The sequence below is a fragment of the Cervus elaphus genome, chromosome 32, assembly GCF_910594005.1.
Source record: "Cervus elaphus chromosome 32, mCerEla1.1, whole genome shotgun sequence".
NCBI lineage: Eukaryota > Metazoa > Chordata > Mammalia > Artiodactyla > Cervidae > Cervus > Cervus elaphus.
This window is the reverse complement of record NC_057846.1, coordinates 11,510,117-11,533,688: the sequence shown is the minus strand read 5'-3', so window position 1 is coordinate 11,533,688 and position 23,572 is coordinate 11,510,117. Positions and strand designations below refer to the sequence as shown.

The 23,572-nt window shown below is 42.7% G+C and overlaps 1 protein-coding gene across 1 annotated transcript in view; it reads left to right on the top strand.

Annotated features, from left to right (window-relative positions):
* Window positions 1–23,572, top strand: part of CSMD1 (CUB and Sushi multiple domains 1) — a 2,014,689-nt gene that overhangs the window by 1,924,398 nt on the left and 66,719 nt on the right. Inside the window, exons 51-53 of the mRNA XM_043893675.1 lie at window positions 5,361–5,555; window positions 12,064–12,237; window positions 22,936–23,109. Of these exons, the coding sequence (XP_043749610.1) occupies window positions 5,361–5,555; window positions 12,064–12,237; window positions 22,936–23,109 (543 nt within the window). The remainder of the gene's footprint in view (window positions 1–5,360; window positions 5,556–12,063; window positions 12,238–22,935; window positions 23,110–23,572) is intronic.

Here is a 23,572-nt window from a genome sequence, read left to right as displayed (position 1 = left end):
CTATCAGGCAAAGTACTCAGCTCTCTATATATTACTCCTGCAACTCCCTTGTGTGATGTGTGCCCATGTTCCTCCTATAGCCTGTGTCTCTGTTCTCTTGTCTTTTTTTTTCCCCCCTCAAAGTATTGATGTAGTGGGAAGGAATTTTAAAAATTAAGAATACAACAGAAGCAGTCTAGTTTTTCTAAATAATCGCCTGTTAAACTACTAGGCATTGATTTATGTAATAATTTATATTTGTACAATCAAGATTAATATTGCTGTTCAGTTGCTCAGTCATGTCCTACTCTGTGACCCCATGGACTGCAGCACGCAGTCTGTCCTGTCCTTCACCAACTCCCAGAGTTTTCTCAAACTCGTGTCCATTGAGTCGGTGATGCCATCCAACCATCTCATCCTCTGCTGTCCCCTTCTCCTCCTGCCTTCAGTCTTTCCCAGCATCAGGGTCTTTTCTAATGAGTCAATTCTTTGCATCCGGTAGCCAGAGTATTGGAGTTTCAGCTTCAGCATCAGTCCTTCCAAAGAACACTTAGGACTGATCTCCTTTAGGATGGACTGGTTGGATCTCCTTGTAGTCCAAGGGACTCTCAAGAGTCTTCTCCAGCACCACAGTTCAAAAGCATCAATTCTACGATGCTCAGCTTTCTTTATGGTCCAACTCTCACATCCATACATGACTACTGGAAAAACCAAAGCTTTGACTAGATGGACCTTTGTTGGTAAAGTGGTCTCTTTGCTTTTTAATACACTGTCTAGGTTGGTCATAGCTTCTCTTCCAAGGACTAAGTGTCTTTTAATTTTGTGCCTGCAGTCACCATCCACAGTGACTTTGGAGCCCAATAAAATAAAGTCTGTCACTGATTCCATTTTTTCCCCCATCTATTTGCCATGAAGTGATGCCATGAAGTAAGATGCCATGATCTTACCTGATTTGTGTATGTGTATATGTGTGTGTATATACATAGTTGTGTGATGTATGTGTACATACATTTTTATTTCACAAGGCAGCACATTCTTTCATTGGCACTTAGTTCAACTGTTTCAAGTTTTTGTCTGAAAAAATATTTTCTTAACTTTCACCTTTTTCCAGAGTATTTTTTTATATTTTAAAATGTATTACTCATTTTCTGAAAGAAAGTGCTCTTTGTGATCATCAGGCCAATGTTCCTAAATCCTTTGACTCCTTGTTTGGTTTTTCTCTGGCCATCAGTAACGTGTGGAAAACCTAGAAACTACGGAAAAGAGTGAAAAAGGAAGAAAAAGACCAGTAGTCTCACTGCCCTCAGATGCTCCATCGACTCTCCTCACATCATCCTGTCATTTCCCTTTCGCCACTGAGGTCTGAAACCGGATTCTAGGAGATCCTGGGATTCTGCCCTCGTGTGTGTGTGTGTGTGTTCTCCCAACAGGGAGCCTCCGTTTTCACCCTCCCATCAGATCCAGCTGTGGAGCAGACCCCCAACACAGGGTGTGCCTCCTCTGAGTCCTCCTCATACATCTCCACAAAGACTGACCAGCTCATAGATGACGCGTTTCCACAACACACCTGATTCCTGGCTGTACTACACGGGCACAGGCTTTCAATGGGGTGGTGCTGGCCCTAGGAAACAGACCGATGGCAGAGAATACAGACCTGGGGACAAGGCTGGTTGGCCTTTTGACAAAGTGAACATGGCATCCCATTGAGGGAAGATACAGAGGTGTTTTCAATATGTGGCTCAATGGGACACTCAGATGGGAAAGTGAGTCTGGATCTGCCCCACAATGTAGACACAACCAACGCAGGATGACGACAGGCTACATGGGGAAGGTGGAACATAAATCTGTGAAAATACAACTTCCCCTTTCCATCAACCCACCTGCATGAGCCTGGGTCAGGTAAAGACTTTGCAGGCTCACAAAAAAACCAATAACAAAGGAAAAGTAGATATATGTTGTTTCAGTACTTTTATTCTTCAAAACCTATGTTTGAGAGCTTGATAAAGGCAAACTTAGAAAGGGTAAACATATTTGAAGGACTGTATTAAGGATTGATTAAGGAGTTCCATTGAGAAGAATGCAGACTATCAAATAATACCACTATACCTCACACCAGGACATATAACTTTATAAAATAAAAAGACTAGCTACCTGCATCAACAGAGATGCTAGACCAGTGGAACTCTAGTGCATTGCTGGTGAAGGTGGTAAGTTGACATAGTCTCTTTGGAAAAGCATTTGGTTGTGTGTCCTAAAGTTGAAAATAACTTAAGAGCCAGTAGTAGTTACTCCCTAGAAACGTTATCTACAGGCTGGCATAAGGATGTTCATCTAAGGACGTGCTCAAAGCTGCAGTTTGTAAAAGCCAAGAATGCAAGATGATCCCAGTGGCTATCAGTAAGGAATGGATACATCAATCCATTGAGAATATATAGAAATGCAAACAAACCCTACAGCTGTGTGGCTTAACATGAGTTAGTTTCAAAAGCATAATACTGAAGTCAAAAGTAAGAGACCACATGGGTTTTTAATGAAGAAGCAGAAGGAGATTAATGTTTTCATGAAATTGGGTTAAGCGCAGGCAGGTGGAGTTTTCCCCAGAGTTCAGAGCTGACTGGTGGCTGGGGAAGGCGCCGGTGAGAAAGGAACACAGTGACCGAGGGTGGGGGCTGGGGGTGAGCTCATGAGAACATGGCTCAGGTTTCTGACTTGGGGGCCTGACTGCTCCTCAACACGCCACCAGGAGAACAGGCAGGCATGCTGGGCATGCAGAAGTTTCTGCTCTGATTCTCCTACGAGACTCCCAGGTCTGCTGCAGGGCTGTGGCCCCCTTGCTTCCAGGCCAAGTGCATTGTCTATGACATCTTCGTTGGCAGGACAGGGCAGGGGGATCCTTTCGTGGGGACAGTTTGCCTTGTTTTGTGAGCAAAACACAAAGACCTGCATGTAGAGAAGCTTATCAAGTGGGGGTCCAGTGACCACAGTTTGCAGGGACTGGTCTTCTGCTGTCATCTTGGTTTGCTCAGATATCACCACCTGAATAAACATAGTAAGCTTTAGACTACATTTCTGTACACTCTCTTCCTTGAAGTGTCTTTGAAAATATCAAATATAATCACATCTGCAGAAATTTCTGGAAAGCTCCACCCTTCCCCTCTCTTCCTTTAGTAAACAAAGGGCAAGGTAGACTTTGGATACATATTTATTCTAGTTCTCACTTTTTTCTTTTTTACTCTCAGTTTCTACCTATATGCTTTATTGCCTCAGTGTTTCTTTGTGGGTTTTTTATTATTGTTGTTTGTTTATTTGTTGCTTTTGCTGTCACAACACTTTTTTTGGCATGTTACTTTTCAGAGCACACATACACTCACACAAACACTCATATACAGACATACTCCATGTCACCAGCACTTGCTTTTAGTTGGACATTAATCTCAAAAGAAAAAAAAAAAAAAAACTGTGGAAGGACATAATGTTTACAATAAAAGAGCTTAGAGCCTAGCAGAAAGACAGAGAGGCAAGCAGACAATTAAACTAGGATCAGATAATTACAAAGCAAACCAAATACCATTTTCATAAAGAAAGAGGTTATCATGTGGAATTTGGAAACCACTGCTATGGATGATATTAATGGAAGAAAGCTTCTGTTCCATTGTGTACGCCAACACTGAATCCTTCTTGGCAGAAATAGGGTGTATAAAAGATTGTTCAGTAATTAAAAACAATCACATTAATTCTAGAAACACCGTCTTGGTGAAATGAAGTGGATTTTATTTGAAATGTGCAGTAGGATTGAAATTAAGTTTTGGATTTGTAAGGTTAAAGACATTAAAGTCTTTTCAGAAATGGCAATCATGCCTGGAATTCTAAAGGTAATCTGGTTAGGAAAAAAATTATTTGTATCACTAGGTAAAACACATGAATATGCATGCAAATTTTAGATCATTGTTTTATCTAAAGAATACCTTAGAGAATTAGATCTAAGGATTACTTTTTTCTGAATTAATTGTTCTGGCTGCGCTGGGTCTTTGTTCCTGAGCATGGGCCTTTCTAGTTGCGGCGAGCAGGGGCTGCTTTTAGCTGCAGTGTGGGCTTCTCATGTGGCGGCTTCCGTTGCAGAGCACAGGCTCTCCGGCGTATGGGCTTCAGTGGTTGCGGCCCACGGGCTTAGCTGCTCCTGACATGTGGGACCTTCCCGGACCAGGGATCGAACCCGCACCCTGCACTCGCAGGCAGATTCTCATCCACTGCACCACCGGGCAAGTCCAGAGGACTACTTCCAAATTAGGAAATCCCTTTCATATTTCAACCCTTGCTGATATTACTATTGTAATTATCCAAAAAAGCCTAATTTTTCTGTTTATTTGCACATAGTAATAGTAAAGTTATTAAAAGAAGATTAAATGGGATATTTGTAACATTTTGGATATGTCTGATTCAATTATAGTGAACTTGTATAGAATTTGTAAGTACAAGATATTTATTAATAGCATTCTGGGGGAGGGGGGGAAAGGTCTGTGGTATCTCCAGCTACTTCTTACAGGCTCAATAAATTAATCAATCAGGTCAGCTTTGTGGATAGCTGTCTGTGATGGTTACTAGCTGATGTAACTTCATATTTAGAGAAGCAGAGTTCTAGTTCCTAATGCTGTAAAATTAATGTTAAATATTATTGTACTCTTCAGAAAATGTACATACTTACGTGTACCAAATTTTACATATGTTGTCAGCATATCCATAAATCCCTTGACTCCACTCCAGTAATAATGTGCTAGGACTATTGCTATTACTACTATTATTACAGGTATCTCGACTGCTCTTTTTAAGTCTCTACTGTAATTCTAGTTTGTTTCCTAAAGGCATGAATAGATTCTCTCCTTTAAAACTCGTTAAACACTTTTCTTCACAGTATTAATGCATGTGCATTGGATTTTGTGTGCTAATAAATCCAGTAATATGCAGAGTATATTACGTGGGGCAGAAGGGAATGAGGGCAGCTGACTTTCTGAATTTGCTGGAAGCTGGTTTTTCAACTAGTCAGCTACTCTTGCAAGTTTCTCAGAGGTTGGGGACAAATTAGAAGTTAGAGGTTCTGTCCGTGCCTCCATTTACCTGATGATCATTTTCACGGAACCTCAAGACTGTGCAAGAGATTTATCCCTTCACGCGTCATCTCACTGCAGGATTTCCGGTGCACTTAGCATGAGGCTGTGGACTGCATTGGACACCCGAGATCGCTTCTGTGTGGCTCTGTGGGTGGTAGGGAAAGCCTAGAATGCCAGGTGAGGGCATCTTTCTGCGTGGCAGGGCCCTCACCATGGAGAGCAGGCCTGGTCTGACCCTTCAGAACAAGTGATGACATGAAGTGCGTTTCTTTCCAGCGGTCACCTGCCCGGGCATCGAAGCCCAGCTCTCGGAACACGTCACCTGGAGGCTGGTGTCGGGGTCCCTGAATGAGTACGGAGCGCAGGTGGTGCTGAGCTGCAGCCCCGGGTACTACCTAGAGGGCCGGCGGCTTCTGCAGTGCCACGCCAACGGCACGTGGAGCGTGGGGGAGGAGAGGCCGCGGTGCAGAGGTGAGTGACAGGCGCGGCCCCGCCCCCCAGGCCCGCCCGCATCCCTGATGGCGACAGCATCTGCCTTCGCGGGCCTGTCGTCCGTCCTCTGCATCAGCGGTGTAACCAAATGGCATTTCTTTTCATCACAATGAGGAATGTATATTTTTCTCCAACATACTTAACTATATGACTGCTGCCTTAAGTGTTAAATGTTGGCTTTTCCTTGTGACCATATTTTACAGATATTGAAATATTATTATAGAATACTCAGATACTTCAAATCAGCTCAAAAACAAATCCACGTCTGTGTTTATAAAGATCAGTCTTACTCCATGCACTGACTATTCAAACCTTCTAATTAGGATCTTGGGAGCTCATGCATTTATGCTAAGGATGTTGTGTTCTCAAATAATAACTGTCTTGAAAAGGGAGATTATGATTCTCGTAGGTACGAGATAAGCAGTTAAGCTTCTGAGTGGGTTTCATAATAAATATGAATAAATAGAAAAATAAAACAATATTAGTATTGTTCAGAGCTCTATTTGATTCAGATATATTTAATATACAATCTGTAGTGGGATTGTTCACAGGAAATTATCATACACAAAAACAAGCAGTTAGAGCAGTGTCAGATTTATAAAATACCCAGCTTAGCAAGAATAAAGCAGAATAAAAATGGGAAAAGGACAAAAGAAACAACACTTCACTGTCTGTGATAGTCACTCTGATTCAGTCTATGAATCTGAATGGGACAAATGGTGATGATGCGCCCACTGATGCTCTTCACCAGGATCACGGACGTGGATCGGGAAGGGCCCAGACCTCTGGGAGCTCAGAGTGAGAGTGGACAGGACCCCTCCCGAAGCTTATTTATTCATGGGTCCCTCACCATTCCCTAGGGTGTCCTGGTTTGACTCGTTGCCCGGTCACTGAAGGTGCTGAACTTCTCCATGTTAGACACCTGAATTAGTGAGCGCCCCCCTCCCCGCGACCTCCCACCAGCAATCTCAGGCTGTGATTCTGAGACTCGGGCATTAAACTCAGAAGGCGAGTGGAGGAGGAGTCGGGGCCTCTACCTTCTGCTATTTCAGACTTTCCCAGCCAACATCCTCTGTCAGTTTCACACAGGACATAGGGACTCGCACACAGGCGCTGGCTCACCTCCCGTAGGTGAGGAGTTCTTGGGGAGTTCCTGCAGATAACCAGTCTCATCAGTTTCCCATCCTCCCCGTTTGTCCTGTGACCCCAAGGTGGGGGGTTTGCTGGACTGGGGGGTGCCTTCTGCACCCCAGCCTTGTATACTTAGGGCTCAGATTGCCATTCTGGGATGCTGGACACTTACAGGGAGAGCCTTCCATTTATTTATTTATTTATTTTTAATTTAATTTTTTGACGCTGCTGCATGGCTTGTGGAGCCTAGTTCCCTGACCAAGGATTTAACCCAGAGCCCCTGCAGTAGAAGCACAGAGTCTTAATCACTGGACCACCAGGGAGGTCCCTAGTCTTCTATTAATATTTAAAAGAGTGTTTACAAAAACACTGTTTCTTTTGCCCTTTTTCTCTTTTTTATTTTTTTTAAATTATGGAAGTATGAGAACATTTATAGGAGACTTGGAAAATGCATAACAGGGTTACATATAGTTCTCCTATATATTGCAATTATTTTTAAGTAGATAAATTAAGATTTTTAGCTGGAATTTCAATATCAAACTCTTAAAAATTAATAGAATGAGTATACAGAGAAGTAGAAGAATATAGTAGACCTGAAAAGCACTATGAACCAATTCAACATAATTAAGATTTAAACAATTTTCACACAACAGTAGGATACAAATTCTGTTCAAGGTCCCATAGGCTGTAAACTAGGAGACACTGGAACACAAAGGACATAAAACAAGGTGCAAAAATTTCATGGTCTAAAGGTATTGAAATCATATAGGGTCTGTTCTCTTATCACTGTGGAATCGTGTTAGAAATCACTATCAGAAGATATTTGAAAATAGCTCTCACATTTTCAAGTGCAATGTGACATTTACTAAGAGAGATCTTCAACTTAGCCATCAAAAGCCTCAATAAAGTTAGACTAAAAAAAAACACAGAGGGTGATTGCAAAGGAGAAAGCATTTAAATGAGAAATTAATATCAAAATGATAAATTAATATCAGCATTACCTTTTAAAGTCCCATGTAGTTGCAAATTAAATATCCACTTTTTTTAATATCCACTTTTTTAAATTAATTTTTTATTGAAGGATAATTGCTTTACAGAATTTTGTTGTTTTCTGTCAAACCTCAGCATGAATCAGCCACAGGTATACATAGATCCCCTCCCTTCTGAAACTCCCTCCCATCTCCCTCCCCATCCCACCCCTCTAGGTTGTTACAGAGCCCCTGTTTGAGTTTCCTGAGCCAGACGGCAAATTCCCGTTGGCTCTCTATTTTACATACGGTAATGTAAGTTTCCATGTTACTCCTTCCATACATCTCGCCCTCTCCTCCCCTCTCCCCATGTCCATAAGTCTATTCTCTATGTCTGTTTCTCCACTGTTGCCCTAAGTAAATTCTTCAGTACCATTTTTCTAGATTTCATATAATGGATAAATGTCCACTATTAAATGATGAATGTACCTAAGAAGCCATAACAAGGAAAATTAGAAAATATTTGTAATAGAATAAAAATGAAAAGAGAATTTACCAGAATTTGTTGTATGTAGCTGAGGCTGCTCAGTGCAATCAAATACAATGTGGAGTCTTGAATAAGATATGAAAACAAATAATGGACACTAGAGTAAAATTTTGTGAAATTGGAACAAAATCTCTCCTTCAATTAATATTACTGTATCACATGTTAATTTCTTTCTTTTCTTTCCTTTTTTAAAAATAACATTGTATTTCTTTATAGTCTCAGAATTGGATTAGAAATTTTAAGCCTTGTTGAAATCTTTTTTTTTAAATCACTAAGATAATAAATTTCTAGAATTTTAGTAGTCTTACTAGATGCCAAAGTACATGGAACTATATCAAAGTTTTGAATGAATATAGATTAAAAATCAAGCATTGTATTCATACTAAGTCAACCAAGTGGAATTAAATGTCATATTTTTTTAGCTAGGCAATAATTCTTAAATTTTCTAAAATATATATATATTATACATACTATATATATATATAGTATGTATACAAAAGCTTCTCCACTACACTTCATAAAGTTTGAGAAAGAACAAAAGAGATGGAGAAATTAGAGAACATAAACTAAATGAAGTGGTGGCACTGATATCAAATAGAAAAAGCAAAACAAACTAGATAAAAGTAAAAGATCATCATATAGTTCAGTTGTTTTTAAAAATGACTGCTCTTTAGAAACACATCTAGAGCTCCAGAAAAAAATTTTAAAAAAGCAATACCTGGGCATTTGTATTTTTCAGAAAATTCCAAGATCATTCTGATATACATCTGGATTTTAAAAAGTGATTACAGATTTTTCTATTAAATGCTGGTTCTAATGATATAGGATTCTATTGACCATTCATAATACAGTGGTGTTCAGTCAGTAATATTTATAGACTCAGCAATAGTAAAAGATGAAAAACACACTGATTCTTAAACTGAACCATTGGCAGCCCAGTTCCACCCTCATTTGTGAAAAGAAGGCAGAACTTGGTTTTGGCCATCCATGAATTGTATCTCTACCTCCCTCTTTCTGATTTCTCAGAAGCCTGTTTTCCCCACTTTCAACTGACATCCTTTAATCTGCTGGGTCTCGTGCTGAGTCTGGTCCGTGGACAGCCACCACCAGGCCCTAGGCCTGAAGACGTCTCCAGGCATCTGGGCCACAGACATTCTCTGCAGATGGTTGGGCATTCACTGACTGCGTTGAGCAGGAGCTGTTCTGTCTCACTTTGTTATTTGTCTCCTTCGAACGTCCTTGAGGATGTGTGGCCTTTTCTAAAAGCATTGGCTTCCACAGAAATCTTTGCTCGCCTTTTGGTTTTGTGTCTTTGTTAGTATCTGTTGTTCGGTTGGTCACCCTTGTGGCCAGGGGGCATGCCTTTACACTTGAACCTCTGACATCTTTGAATCAGCCGCATTTCCTCATAAAGACAGGGTGTTTTATGCTCCTCCTGAGTTTTCCTCACCCAAACATGGAATCTGCTCCTCTCCAAGGAGCCCTGCTACCTGTTGCTGGAAATGGTATAAGAGACCAAGCTCTGTGCCCAAGTTCATTATCTGAGGGTTACTGTCTTTATTCTTGAAAGCTTGATAGGAGAAGAGAACAGGGACATAAAGCTTTCCCTTGGAAATTTGATGAAGGATTTCATTTGTTTTTTAGGGTAGAGGAGTCCTCTCTTTCTGTTAGGGGGCTTCCACGTTGGTGCTGCCCACCTCATTAACGTGGTGGGTTTTCTGCCACCCAGATCTCCACATCTGAGACCCCATTATCCAGCTGCTGGAAAGCTAAAGCTTTGTCCCAGTAGTTCTTATTTACAGTCTAGTGAAGCTTAGTAGAGGACAAGCCTAAAATAATTTAGTCACCAGAATATTTTTAACAGAAGCTAAAAAAATAGATGTGAAAGCCATGCTCCTTTCTGCTGGTCCACCATTGACAGTGCGTCAGGACCTCCAAGAGGAGGTGTGCTCAGACTTCCCTTCTTACTAACGCTGAGGTTTCAAAACACAATCCAGCCATCCTGAGTGGCTACAAGGGGATCCTTAAATATCATCGCTCAAGGTTAAGTTCATACCATGTTTGAGAAAAGGCATAATGAGAAGTTTATAATTAATTGTAAAAAAATCTAAATCTGACTGAAACTCATGGACGTGTGGAAGAGCGAACGCATTAGCAGTATTAGTGAATGCATGAGATACGACCCCGTAAGAGTTTAGTAATCCCAGAAGCTAAGAAGTCCTCACAGCTCCCTCAACAACAATAACATTCTCATCAGGGCATACTCCAGAGCTGACCTTTCCAGATTTCTGATGAGCGGTGCCCCCAGAGCACACATTTCCAGGCTGTGTGTGTCTGTATGAAACGGAACCAGGGTTTTGGGTCTTGAAGTAAAATCAGCTTAATTCAAAAGATTGGTCTAAATGGTAAAATTGTCTTCACTTGAATTTTCAGTAAAGACTTTCAGATTTTGGAACCAGTTCCCCAAATAGGCCCCGAGGTGTCCTTCACCCTTGGCGGACACCGGCCAGCCCCGGCCAGGTGCAGGGCACTGCTTTAGCGCACCCCCACCTGCTGTCCTCTCGCCGAGCTCAGCACGCAGCCCTACCTGGCCGGGGCTGGCGTTAACTTGCAGAGATGAACCAGGAGGGCTCAAGAGACCCAGAGAGGTTGGCGGTGTCACCCAGCTCAGAACTGGCAAAGATGAGTGGACCCCAGGCGGCCTGCAGCCAGCATGTGTGTGCTTGTTCTTTGCCTTTTACTGCCTCTTAACAGTTTACTGCTAACGAGGACTCAGTCATTTCTAGCTACTTGGCGGCTTTGCCCCAAGCCCTTTGCACATAAAAACTCACTTAGTGCAGCAGGAAATTTTTATCACTCCTTTTAGAAGAGCTTTTCACTTTCATTCTCACCTGTTAAATCACATTTAAGCCTCTAATGAGCAGTTCACCTTGATGACTTTATGATTCCCTCCTCCCCTGAGATTCTGCTGATTTTCTGTGTGTGTGTGTGTGTGTGTGTGTGTGTGTGTGTGCTCAAACATCAGATTGCTGTGGATTTTGTGAGTGGATTTTGCAAGTACAAGGAGTCAGGTGGTATAACAAGTATCTATAATGAAAGTGACCACTGCATTCCTCTCCCCACCTGGACTAATCGTGTGGGTATAAGTAGTCAGTGATCAATAATTATGCTGGAACATACATGTAAACTGGGTGCCTACATCTATAATCAGTTAAGGTCTAGTTTTTATATTTTTTTAATTTTCAGAAAGTCTGCACACGTTCCATATAGTCAGCATTTTTATGAAGCTCATGGTCCCAACAAATAGTAAATGAAAGAAAAAGTGAACTCAGTCCTTCTACTGTAGTGGGCATCCTAGGGTTTAAGTCTGTACATGTTGTACCAGTTGATGACTTTGGGGAAGACCAGCCATGTGTCTCAATTCCTGTTATGCACATGTGGATGTCCAGTAACTGTGATGCGATTCTTGCAATTGATGTAAGCAGAAAAAAGGACAGAAAGCCAACTTGTTGGACTGACTTGCTTGTATGGTAAGATATGTGTACACTGTGTATTTAAAGAAAAGTTTAGCTACCTGTGAGGATGAAAAAAATAGCAATGGGTGAAGGAAAGGAATTATTCTATTTTGGATTCTACTCTAAAGTTTCAAGTTTTCATTCCAAGGATACAAGAGAAGGGAAATTAAACTTCCCAGGTGATGGGTCATCTCACCCTGAGATGACACCCCTACCCCCCAGATTCTTGATGAAGATGAAGACTTGAGATTTTGTGGTTTTTTACACAGAGAGTAGTCTATGTCAGACCTGCAACAATGCTCACTCTGTTTTTCTCTCCCTTCTAGTGATCTCGTGCGGAAGCCTGTCCTTTCCCCCAAATGGGAACAAGATTGGAACGCTGACGGTCTACGGTGCCACAGCCATATTCACGTGTAACTCGGGATACACGCTCGTGGGGTCCCACGTCAGAGAATGCTTAGCCAATGGGCTCTGGAGCGGCCCCGAGACTCGCTGTCTGGGTGAGTTAATCTTTCCAAGGGCACCGCTTTACTTCAAACAGACCTCAAAGATGGAGAACAGCAAGACAGAACGTGGTACTTCTCGCCATGAAAGCACTGATGGAGAGTAACTAAATCCTACCGGGGCCTTTAACTCTGCTCTTTAGAGTATCACTTCCTCTTTAAGTATCCAAAGGGATTTTTAAAAATCTGAGCGATAAATGCAGGTCATATATTGCCTTAAATGACACAAAAATTATTTTATAGAGGGCTGAAGGTAGCACTGCCCTCGAATGCCCTCATGGTTTTAGAATGCACACACACATGTTGAAAAAAAAATAGAATGCACAAAAAATAAATTTTAAAATTGCCATATATTTTATCTTCTTAAAAATTTTAAAATTACATTAATAAGTTAATGTGCCATTAATGTCCATCAATGTAAGGACAATGAATTGTTTAAAATAGGGCTTCCCTGGTGGTTCAGACAGTAAAGAATCTGCCTGCAATGCAGGAGACCTTGGTTGGATCTCTGGATCAGGAAGACCCCACTGGAAAAGGGAGCAGCTACCCACTCCAGTACTCTTGCCTGGATAATTCCATGGACAGAGGAGCCTGGCAGGCTACAGTCCATGGGGTTGCAAAGAGTCAGACACAACTGAGTGACTTTCACTTTTTCTTTATCTTTTTTAAAAAGTTAAATTGCCGTAGTAAGTTAATGTGCCATTAATGTCCGTCAGTGTAAGGACAATGAACTATGTAAAATAGAAAGTGTGCATAGTATTAATAATTTGGTCTTCTCTTTCCCGAGGATTAACATTTTCTACATGATAATTTTTTTTAAGTTGGGTTGAGGGGCTTCCCTGGTGATCCAGTGGTTAAGACTTCACCTTTCAGTGCAGGGGTACTGGTACGATCCCTGATCACATGCCTCGTGGCCAGAAAAACAAAATATAAAACAGAAGCAATATTGTAGCAAATTCAATAAAGACTTTCAAAATGGTCCACATTAAAAAAAAATGTTTAAAAAATTGGGTTGAAAGTTTTTCCTTTGAAAAATTAAGTGTATGAAAATTGCTGAGTAAGCAGTTTAAAATGCAGTGATTTTAATGCTTCTTCTAGGTCTGCAAGTGATTAGTAAAATATGTTAATTGCCTTTGCATGTGTGCATGCTAAGTCGATTCAGTCCTGTCCAACTCTTTGCGACCCCATGGACTGTAGCCCACCAGGCTCCTCTATCCATGGAATTCTCCAGGCAAGAGTACTGGAGTGGTTGCCATGCCCTCCTCCAGGGGATCTTTCTGACCCAGGGATCAAACCCACATTTCCTGTGGCCCCTGCATTGCAGGCAGAATCTTCGCCACTGAGCCACCACGGAAGCCCCTTTTATAACTGTCTCTGTGATCTTGATAGCTTTGTAACCACTCCAATGCAGCAGAAGTGGGAAGTTTAGGCTTCTGAACCTCTGCGGGCAAGGCTGACTTCAGGAACTCAGCCAGGACCAGTGAATTTAAATAGTAATAATGCTGCCATGGCTGATTCATGTCAATATATGACAAAAACCACTACAATATAAAAAAAATAAAAATAAGTAAATAAATAGGAATGATCTGTTCCTTCCACTGGAGGGAATTTGAAGAAACACTCAGGCATTTGAAGGAAGTGGATGAAAGTAAAGCAGCAGACCAGGAAACAGGTAACCAATGCGAGAAGGAGGTTCTCATGCTTCTCCATGGAGTGACTTTCTTCGGATTAGCACAAGACTTGGATCCGACTTGTCCTAATACAAGGCGTGCGTGTGAGTCCCCTGTTGAGTGTAGTCACTGTAGTTCTCAGCCATCCAGGACATCTCCCTGGGATTTATGTGGTATTTCCTGGGAGGCAGTGCTGCTTTTGAGACGTCCTGTGCTTTCCTGCTGCTATTATGAGATTGGCTGGTGAGTGGTGCTTTCCTTGGCTGCTGTGGTTGGGGTAGGTTTTCTCCGTCAGCTGCAGTGAAGCATGTTTAGAAAGAAAGGAATCAGGTGATCTAAGACATTCCATCTCTGCTCTTAACTGTGAGATGGAGAGTAAACTCGAAGTTCACTTGCTTGGTGGGTCACTGCCCACAAAAGCCTTATTGGCCCTTCCAGTGACCCTGGGATGCTAAGGCAGCAGTGGCCACAGGGAGTTTCAGCGGCAACTTCCGTTTTTGTAACTGTTGAATCGTGGAGCCAGCTTGAGTCTTGTTGATTGCAAGCAAACCTTCACCTGTTTCATGGCATTCTTCTGATGGAAGGTTAGGGTTTTGAAGTAGAAAGAATGAGATGCGTAGTTAGCTGGATGGAGGTGCTCAAAGGCACAGCCTCGGTGGGATGCAGTGTGACTGAGACACTTCTGGAAGAGGGAGTTAAGCTGAAAGACAGAGGGAGGAAAATGTCCAGTTTATAATGTATAAAATGCTAGGGTTGTAGAACCTGGATGTAGGATATGAAGAATAATGCAATTGGAGGAGGCCAGAGTATATTACTCAGCCATTAAAAAGAATTCATTTGAATCAGTTCTAATGAGATGGATGAAACTGGAGCCCATTATACAGAGTGAAGTAAGCCAGAAAGATAAAGACCAATACAGTATACTAATGCATATATATGGAATTTTAAAAGATGGTAATGATAACCCAATATGCAAAACAGGAAAAGAGACACAGATGTACAGAACAGAATTTTGGACTCTGTGGGAGAAGGCGAGGGTGGGATGTTCAGAGAGAACAGCACCGAAACAAGTATACTATCAAGGGTGAAACAGATCACCAGCCCAGGTTGGATGCATGAGACAAGTGCTCAGGGCTGGTGCACTGGGAAGACCCAGAGGGATGGGATGGGGAGGGAGGCGGGAAGGGGGATCGGGATGGGGAACACATGTAAATCCATGGCTGATTCATGTCAGTGTATGGCAAAAACCACTACAATATTGTAAAGTAATTAGCCTCCAACTAATAAAAATAATTGAAAAAAACAAAAAAACACCTAGAAAAGGATGAGAAATGATGCTTAGCCATGTGAGATTCTAAACCAGTGAGTAAAGAATGGGTAAGAAGTCTAAAGATTTTGAAAGTTGTAAACGTTGTCTCAGTAAGACTTTACAGGTTGGGATTCATAAAACACAGACTATGACAACGGAGGATAACTCTTTTCCTGAAAAATACGGCTTGCCAATGGGTAGATAATATCATGTAACCTGGCAAGAATATATGTCCACAGGGCCCAGAAGACCGTGTGGGAGACAGTGGAGAACGTGGGGAGAAGGATAAGCAGGTGGAGAACAGAGCCCTGTCAGTGTGGAGATGCTCACATGGGGAAAGACCATGACAATGCTAGCTGAAAAACTGAAAATAAATATCTGATGACAGATGCAGGAACCCTTCAAATCAATGATTGGCCAAATAGATTATTTTTAGACATAAGAAGGGCTTCTCAGGTGGCGCTTGTGGTAAAGAACCCGCCTGCCAATGCAGGAGACATAAAAGATGTGACTTCAATCCCTGAGTCGGGAAGGACTTCCCTGGAGGGAGGCATGGCAACCCACTCCAGTATTCTTGCCTGGAGAATCCCATGGACAGAGGAGCCTGGCACAGGGTACAGTCCACAGAGTCGGACACGGTCAAACATGACTGAAGCAGTTTAGTACATACAGATGCAGACTTAAGAAAATAATGGAATTAGTATGATATTTTACTCAAAATGAAAAGTAAAATAACTTTAAATATACATGATGAGGAGAAAATTATGAAGTCATAGCACACACAGAAGGACCGTGTGTTTTGGGTAACAGAGGCTCACTGGTGCTAAGAGATGGCTGCAGCATGGGTATTATTTCCTTCAGTTTCCTTCTCGTCCCATGTGCCTAGGTGGTCCATATCTGGGGTGAAGACTTCAGTTCTGTGAGGTAGTTCAAGTGAGCTGCTGAGGACTTGAAATGCATTCACAGTGAAGGTTCTGGTAACCATGACATGTGAGGAATGTTTAGAAAACTTGTGATCTTCAGTTTGGCTGAGAGAAAAGTTAGGTAATTAATAGCTCTTTTCAAATATTTAAAACAGTTGGTGGGAAAGAATTTAAAAAGTAAAATTAATTAAACACATCTGCTGAGGGCAAGGACCAGGGCTGCTAAAGACATTAGTGATACATAATTCCATTCATTGGTTTGAAATACCAGATGTGCATACAGAAAAATAGTTTTCAGATTCATTATAGGAAATATTTTCCCTTATTTATTCTTAAACAAGTGGGATCTGTCCAAGAATGCGATGAAGACTTCCTGAAGAAGTGGTTGGCCACCTGGCAGGTGTTCGTGTGGGGCTCCATGGGACTCTGTGCTGTTTTGATTCTATACCCAGCATGCTTTCTTCATCATAATGCAAAACACTTTGGCAAAAGCATTTTTTCAAGTTGTGGGTAAAGGATCTTGTTTATTTTTAGAGTTACTAGAACAAAAGAATTCCTTTGCTTGAGATTCTGTTTCACATGGAGCAGGCATCCTGTTTCTAGCTGGGGTACAATGGTTATTTCCAGTGATTTCCAGCAGGGAAGAACATGCCAGATTCCTTATGATCATGACAGCAGAAATGGCCAAGCACACACATGAACACTGTCACAGTGGGAGTCTCATGACTGTTAACAGTAGGAGAGCTGGATTTAAGACGATGAAGATGATTTTCTTTCTCCGATATCTGAGAACTGAACCTGTGCTGTATTTGAGGTCTCTTGTCAGAATTCTAAGCTAGAACTTTTGAGGAAAGATAGAATAAGGAAAACTTGGCAACCCCATGTGCAACCATGATAAGAGTTAAAATTTAGGCAAAGTGCTCCCTGTGAGCGTCAGAGTACATTTTTATAAAGGGTTCATCCTCGCTTAATCAGTGCAGCATCCCTGCTACAAGCAGGGTCTTGCCAGGCTGGGAATTGCCAGGACGTGTTCTCATTCACCATCTGCTGTGCAGCTCTCCGCATCTCCCTGGGCTGCAGAATTAAGTGCCAAGGAGGCTGACCCCGTATCTACGCATCAGGTACCTTACAATCCATCAGGGGAGTGTTACAGTCCCCACGCTCCCTTAATTATCTCCTTCTGTTTATCTTCCCTGCGGTAGCTTGCACTGAACTCAACAGAGAACATACCGGCTCCACCAGGTTGTCCATTTATAATCCAGGTCTCCTATCTCAGGAACCACATTCATCTTTTAAGACCATTGATATCATTTAGCTTTTCAACACATAATAACCCATCATGACTTTCACTCTCTTACTTCTTTAGTCTGTAGTCCTCAAGATATCAGTGATAGATTGAGACATTTCCCCCACAAAGAACATTATCTCTTTTTCATTTGATTATTTTGCTGTTATTGGAGGTAAGTTTGTGTTTGCTGCACTTTGATGACCTATGGGGAGATGAATTCTTTTGTAATGTGATATCATGGTGACATCTGAGTGGCTGATATAACTGTTAATAGATGACATGATTCAAAATGATATTGTAGACCCTGCTTTTCCATAAGTATTAGAGAATAAAACCAGAAAGGATTCAAGTACCTTGTGTTTTGTGACACATCCATGTACAGCTTTTAATTAAACAACTGGTTATGACAATGCTTTTATTGTAGCAAAAAGATATTAGAGGAAAAAGATTAACCCTGCCCTCCTTGATCCTGGTATAAAATTGATCTTCAGTCTAAAATTTAGGCTGTATGATAGTCAGGGAAGGTAAAATATTTGGAACACTCAGTGCTAATTTCACAGGTGGTCCTCAGGGAGCTCTGCGTGGTCCCGTGGTGCTGAGGGTCTGGGACTATGGCAAAAAGATGTGGAAGGAATCCATGTCCTTTCACAGACACCCCCTGGATCAGGCAGGGGCTCAGAGCTGGTGCAGAGACCAGGACTCTGATCTAGAACTCACAGACTAAGGGTGGAGAAGAAGAAGTAAGAAAAACTATTTCCATCTGCTGAATTCAAGACAAAACAACCCTCGCCATATGGGTATTGTAGATAGATGGTCCTAGAGGTAGAGTCTCCTTCTGCAGGGAAACCTAAAATAAAGGAGATATTTGAGTTGAGTATTGATTCTTGCCTGGGAAACCCCACAGAGAGAGCTTGGTGGGCTGCAGTCCATGGGGTTGCAGAGTTGGACCTGAAACTAAGCGACCAACACTTCCACTTTCAGAGTATGTCAAATAGAGACTTGAAACAAATGTATTCTGTGGCAAAGGGACCAGTCTTGGTTGTTGGTGTTACTAAGGGCTCTGAATGTCCTCCAGCTCATCACACCCCACCTGCCGATCCTCGCAAAGATTCAGGCACTTACTACAACACTATATTTTCTCTGACTTCCACAAAGGATACTCAAGGATACCCCCCAAAATTGCTCGTGGAGGGAAAAAAGTCTGATTTGTGGGAACTCAAATGTGTTCCTTTATTAATATGTCAGATCTGTAGATTTAAATGCACACATCAGTGTTTAATGCTCAGCCATTAGCCTGTTTCCTGTGCTTAAGGGGATCTGATCCATCTGACATTTCATGGCCATTTGTTAACACTCAGGTGGAGTTTGTAAACTGGCTTTAAAAGTCACTGCCAAATAGGCCTTTAGCCCCCCAGCTGGAGTTACTGGTGGAGCCAGCAGAATGAAGCAGACTGCCTTTCTCAGTCTCCTGCAGGTACAGCAGAGTTTTAATGCTTCTTATTTTATTTTCAGCAGCGAGTGCCAGTAATCACAAAGCAAATACAGAGGCTGAAGAATTTGGTTTGTAGATTTTGTAAAAATGTGTGAATGTATTCACTTCCAATCCCCAAACCAATATTTAGTATTTGTCCTGATACAAACTGGCACAGTGAAAAGGTGACCTTAAAGGAGAGGATTCTGGGGGTGGGGGAAATGTGTGTGTGTGTGTCTGTATGTGTGTGTGAATGTGAGAGAGTGGCCTTGTAACTGGAGGCACACTTGTTCAGTTCCTGTGAACACACAAACTCCACAATGAGAGATGCAGGCTCTAGGTCTGCCCAGACCAGGACACCCCTGTCACCTGGGAGCCAGGGTGCCTGGTGGGTCTCCTGGAGGAGCAGGTGTCCGTGGGACCAGGGGAACTGGATTCAGTTCCCACATCACAGAATTTCCTTCTGAGATCACATGAGTCTAGGTAACTGCAGGAGGCTGTAACCCAGGCATTCGGTCTGTGCGCTCACTGTGTATTGTACTCAGGCACAGCTGCCGACTGACCTCTGACACTGCGTGTCTGTCGCTCAGGGAGGTCACCCCTGAAAGGCGGTGTGGTTTTGTCAGGTTGCAGCCATGATCATTGCAACATCAGAGACAAGGTGCAGTGCAGAGAGCTCACCTGGACAATGCAAAATCCTATCCATGGGGAGACCCCATCTCTGAAATACACCTGCCCGGGGCCCCCTTCCAGATGCCTGGATGCACCAGCAGGTGTGGGGGCTGGAGGATGGAGGGATTCCATTCATCCCAGGGCAGTGTTCAGAATAGTCACTCCACTAGCAACAAGCTGGCAAAGCACACTTTTGTTCTCTCATACAACTGTGTTGTTGGTCTACAACACATACTAAGGCATCTGTCAATCGTAAAGGAGATTGACCCTGAGTATTCACTGGGAAAGACTGACGCTGAAGCTGCTGCTCCAATACTTTGGCCACCGGATGTGAAGGAGCTGACTCATTGGAAAAGATATTGGTGCTGGGAAGTACTGAGGGCAGGAGGAGAAGGGGGTGACAGAAGATGAGATGGTTGGACGGCATCACTGACTCAATGTTTGAGCAAGCTCAGAGAGAGTGAAGTACAGGAAAGCCTCGTGCGCTGCAGTCCATGGGGTTGCAACGAGTTGGACGTGACTTAGTGACTGAAAAACCACAATGGCATCTGTGTGTAGAATTTGGACAGTAACCTTCCACAACTGCTGCCTGGAGAGGCAGGGCCTGCGGAGCCCCTGCAGTGGTGGGATAGACACATCACACCCAGGAAGATCCAGTTCCCCTGGCCCATGTGCTAGCCCAAGCCGACTGATATCAGGGCCCTGGCTGGTGGCTTCTCTCTGCTTCTGACCGTGAGCGGGGCTCCCACAGAGGGCATGGCTGCCGTCCACTATGTCCAGTTCCCGCTCGTGATGAGTTTTAGGAATCCCTGGACCTGGGAGGAAGCCAAGAATCCCCTGTGGGTCCTTTGTTCTCCTTGGGTTTGACTCACGGCCTCCCCAACAGGACTTCTCCTGAGAGTGACCCGGCCTCTACTCTGTGTTTTAGCAGAATTTATTCCATGGATTTTATTCCACCTAATTTTAGAGAAAGATTGTTAAAAGAAGATATCTCTTTTGTTTGGGACATCTAACGAAAATATAGTAAATAAAAACAATAATAGCACTGTCATTACACCTGAAGTAGCATAAACTTAAAGACCAGTGATCTTATAGCTTAAGGCACAGAGGAGTCATTCTGCAGATTAGGCGAAACCTTCAGACCCTTGTGACCCACTCACACATATGGAATCTCAGTCATTCTGGAATTTCATGGAATTCCCATTCCATCATGCAATTCATCTTAGCTGGCCAATGAATGATATTTTCCACAGTTTAGTGTGTGAGACAGAGTCACTTGTCCAGAACTGAAAACAGCCACCCCAGCATGGAATTCCTGGTTCTGCTACTGACTCTCAAGAACAGTTTTAAGCAGTTGGAGAATTACCCATTGCATAGTAATGCTTGTCCTCAGCAGGGAGAAAATGGAGAATTAAAATGTAAAGTTCTAGCAGTGTGGAAATAATAGAATTTGTAATTCATACTTAAACTAAAAGAAAATCCATCCAGTCCTTTAGGATATATCTGTCAGTCAACCCATCTGTTGAATTAAAAATCATGTGCAGTTACAGTTTTACAGTATTCTACATAATTCACTTGCTCCTTTCTAGCCAGAGCTCTCAGGTTCTGATTTGTGGCAGATTATTAAATTCACAAGTTGTATTGAAGTAAAAATAAAATAATCCACATGCTCTTCACTCTGAGATTTTCTGTCCACACCTTGATGGACATTTAACACATTTGTCAAGAAATCCAGCCTCCTAACCTAGGTGCAATGATACCAGCTGCAGACTTGCCTATAAAAACATTTAGTGATCTTGTTTAAGCTGAAGCCAAATGCTAATGAAAAAGAAACAAGCAAACACAAAACCCGGAGGCCTGGCATCCCAGTGTCAGGTCTCCCAGATAATCACATCACTTAATTTAGGTGATACTTTCTGTTGAAACGTGCAGGGCTGCCCACATACCTCATCCCAATTCTCTCTCTCTCTCTCTTTTCAGTTAATAGAGTTTCTTGTCCTTTCTTTGCTGCTGATTGTGCTCAGTGGAGGGCTTCCCAGGGGGTGCTAGTGGTAAAGAACCTACCTGCCATGTAGGAGACTAGAGACATGGGTTCGATCCCTGGGTTGGGAAATCCCCTGGAGGAGGGCATGGCACTCACTCCAGTATTGCTGCCTGGAGAATCCCATGGACAGAGGAGCCTGGTGGACTATAGTCCATGGGGTCGCAAACAAATGACTAGAGAAACTTAGCACGCGTGCACCAGTGCTCATTGGAATACAACAGCTAAATGCTGCCAAAACTTGGGAAGTTGCACAACACAGAGTGTGAAATGTGTATGGCTGTAACCTAAAAGGCTAAAATGGGTGCCCGTCTGGAAAATGAATAGTTTAGTCCCATAGCTCCATAATCGTCATTTTAACTGAGATTTTAAAAATAAATCCAGGTTCTCAATACAGGGACTTGACGCCTTGATCTGGCTAACAGTGTGCTCCCTTTAGGCCTTCAGTGTTGCCTGTCTGGGTTTCTGATGCCCGGTTTGGCTACATGTCCCCTCCCCACTCCTCACCTCTTTAAGATGAAACTCCCTGGGATGCTTTCTGTGTCAGACCTCTTATGACTGCCTTACTCCGCATTGAATCCCCAGCCCCAAAGACACTGCTGGATGTTTCCTGAAATTGGACTTATTTTATGACACCAGTCCTTCCTCTAGAATTTCATAAATGTTCAGGAATCTAATCTCTCACTGGAAATCCTTCCATCCTTTTCTTCACCACACATACTCAATAGGGTTACGGAACTTGTATTAAGTGTCTCTTCCTTATTCCAAGTGTCTCTTCCTTTCTTTTGACTTTTATTTACCAGATAAATACCATAAAATATGAATGAAAAATAAGTAGAAGAAATAAATGGAGAAACCATAACTAAGGAATACCCTTTAACAAGTTTATATTTGAGATATTACTTATGTTCCCACAATTTGAGAAAAACTAAAAAGCTGAAAAGGAAAACATATCAAATATATCTATATTATATGTATATTTATATATATAAGTGGAAAATTTTTCAATACCGTTTGCATTCAAGGCTGTTAGTCATTTGACAATAAAGATAAGCAAATTAGGAATGTATTACGTATGTAATTTTTGATGGATGTATATAGTCCATTGACAGTGTTGTGTTAATCTCTTCCCTACAGCAGAGTGACTCAGTCACACGTGATACACAGCCTGTTTCACACTCTTTCTGTTCTGGTGTATTCCAGGCTGTTGCTTATCGCTCCCTGTGCTAGATAGTAGGCCCCTGTTGTTTGTCGTGAATGTGGTGCGTTTACAGAAGACGCAGTCTCCCGCATGTCTTTGTTGGTTTTGCTCACTTTCCAGCCGGCCACTGTGGCTCCCCGGACCCCATCGTGAATGGTCACATCAGCGGCGACGGCTTCAGTTACAGGGACACGGTGGTGTATCAGTGCAACCCCGGCTTCCGGCTCGTGGGGACTTCCGTCCGGATATGCTTGCAAGACCACAAGTGGTCCGGACACACCCCAGTCTGTGTCCGTAAGTACCTTCTGTGAACTAATTCGGGCGGTGTTTCCCTTAGGGCTGTTTTCCTTTTGTCGTTAAGTTGTAGTTCAGACATGTTTGATCTCAGAGGAGGAGATGGAGAGCTGACGGGAGAGAGGGAACACGGGCACTCCCCCGCTTCCGTCTCTGGTCCTCCTCCCATGTTTTCCCAGCCCGCCTCCAGCCTCCCATCCACATTGCGTTTGCTCACCAGCTCATCTCAGATGGGTCCCCGGATGAGGATGTCAGGCATTTATTCCTCTGGGCATCATCACAGGACAACCAGGTGGACGCAACCTCTGACTAGTGGAGGGCAGAGCTGCCGAGCCTGAGTCTGCAGGTCAACTTCGCAGGTGCCCCCCGTGCCCACCCCCAGTCTTCTGAGTTGTTGTGTGTTTCTGTTATTGCTTCATCAAGAACACAGACAGCTTTGTACTCAGACCTTCCTTTGGTAGAA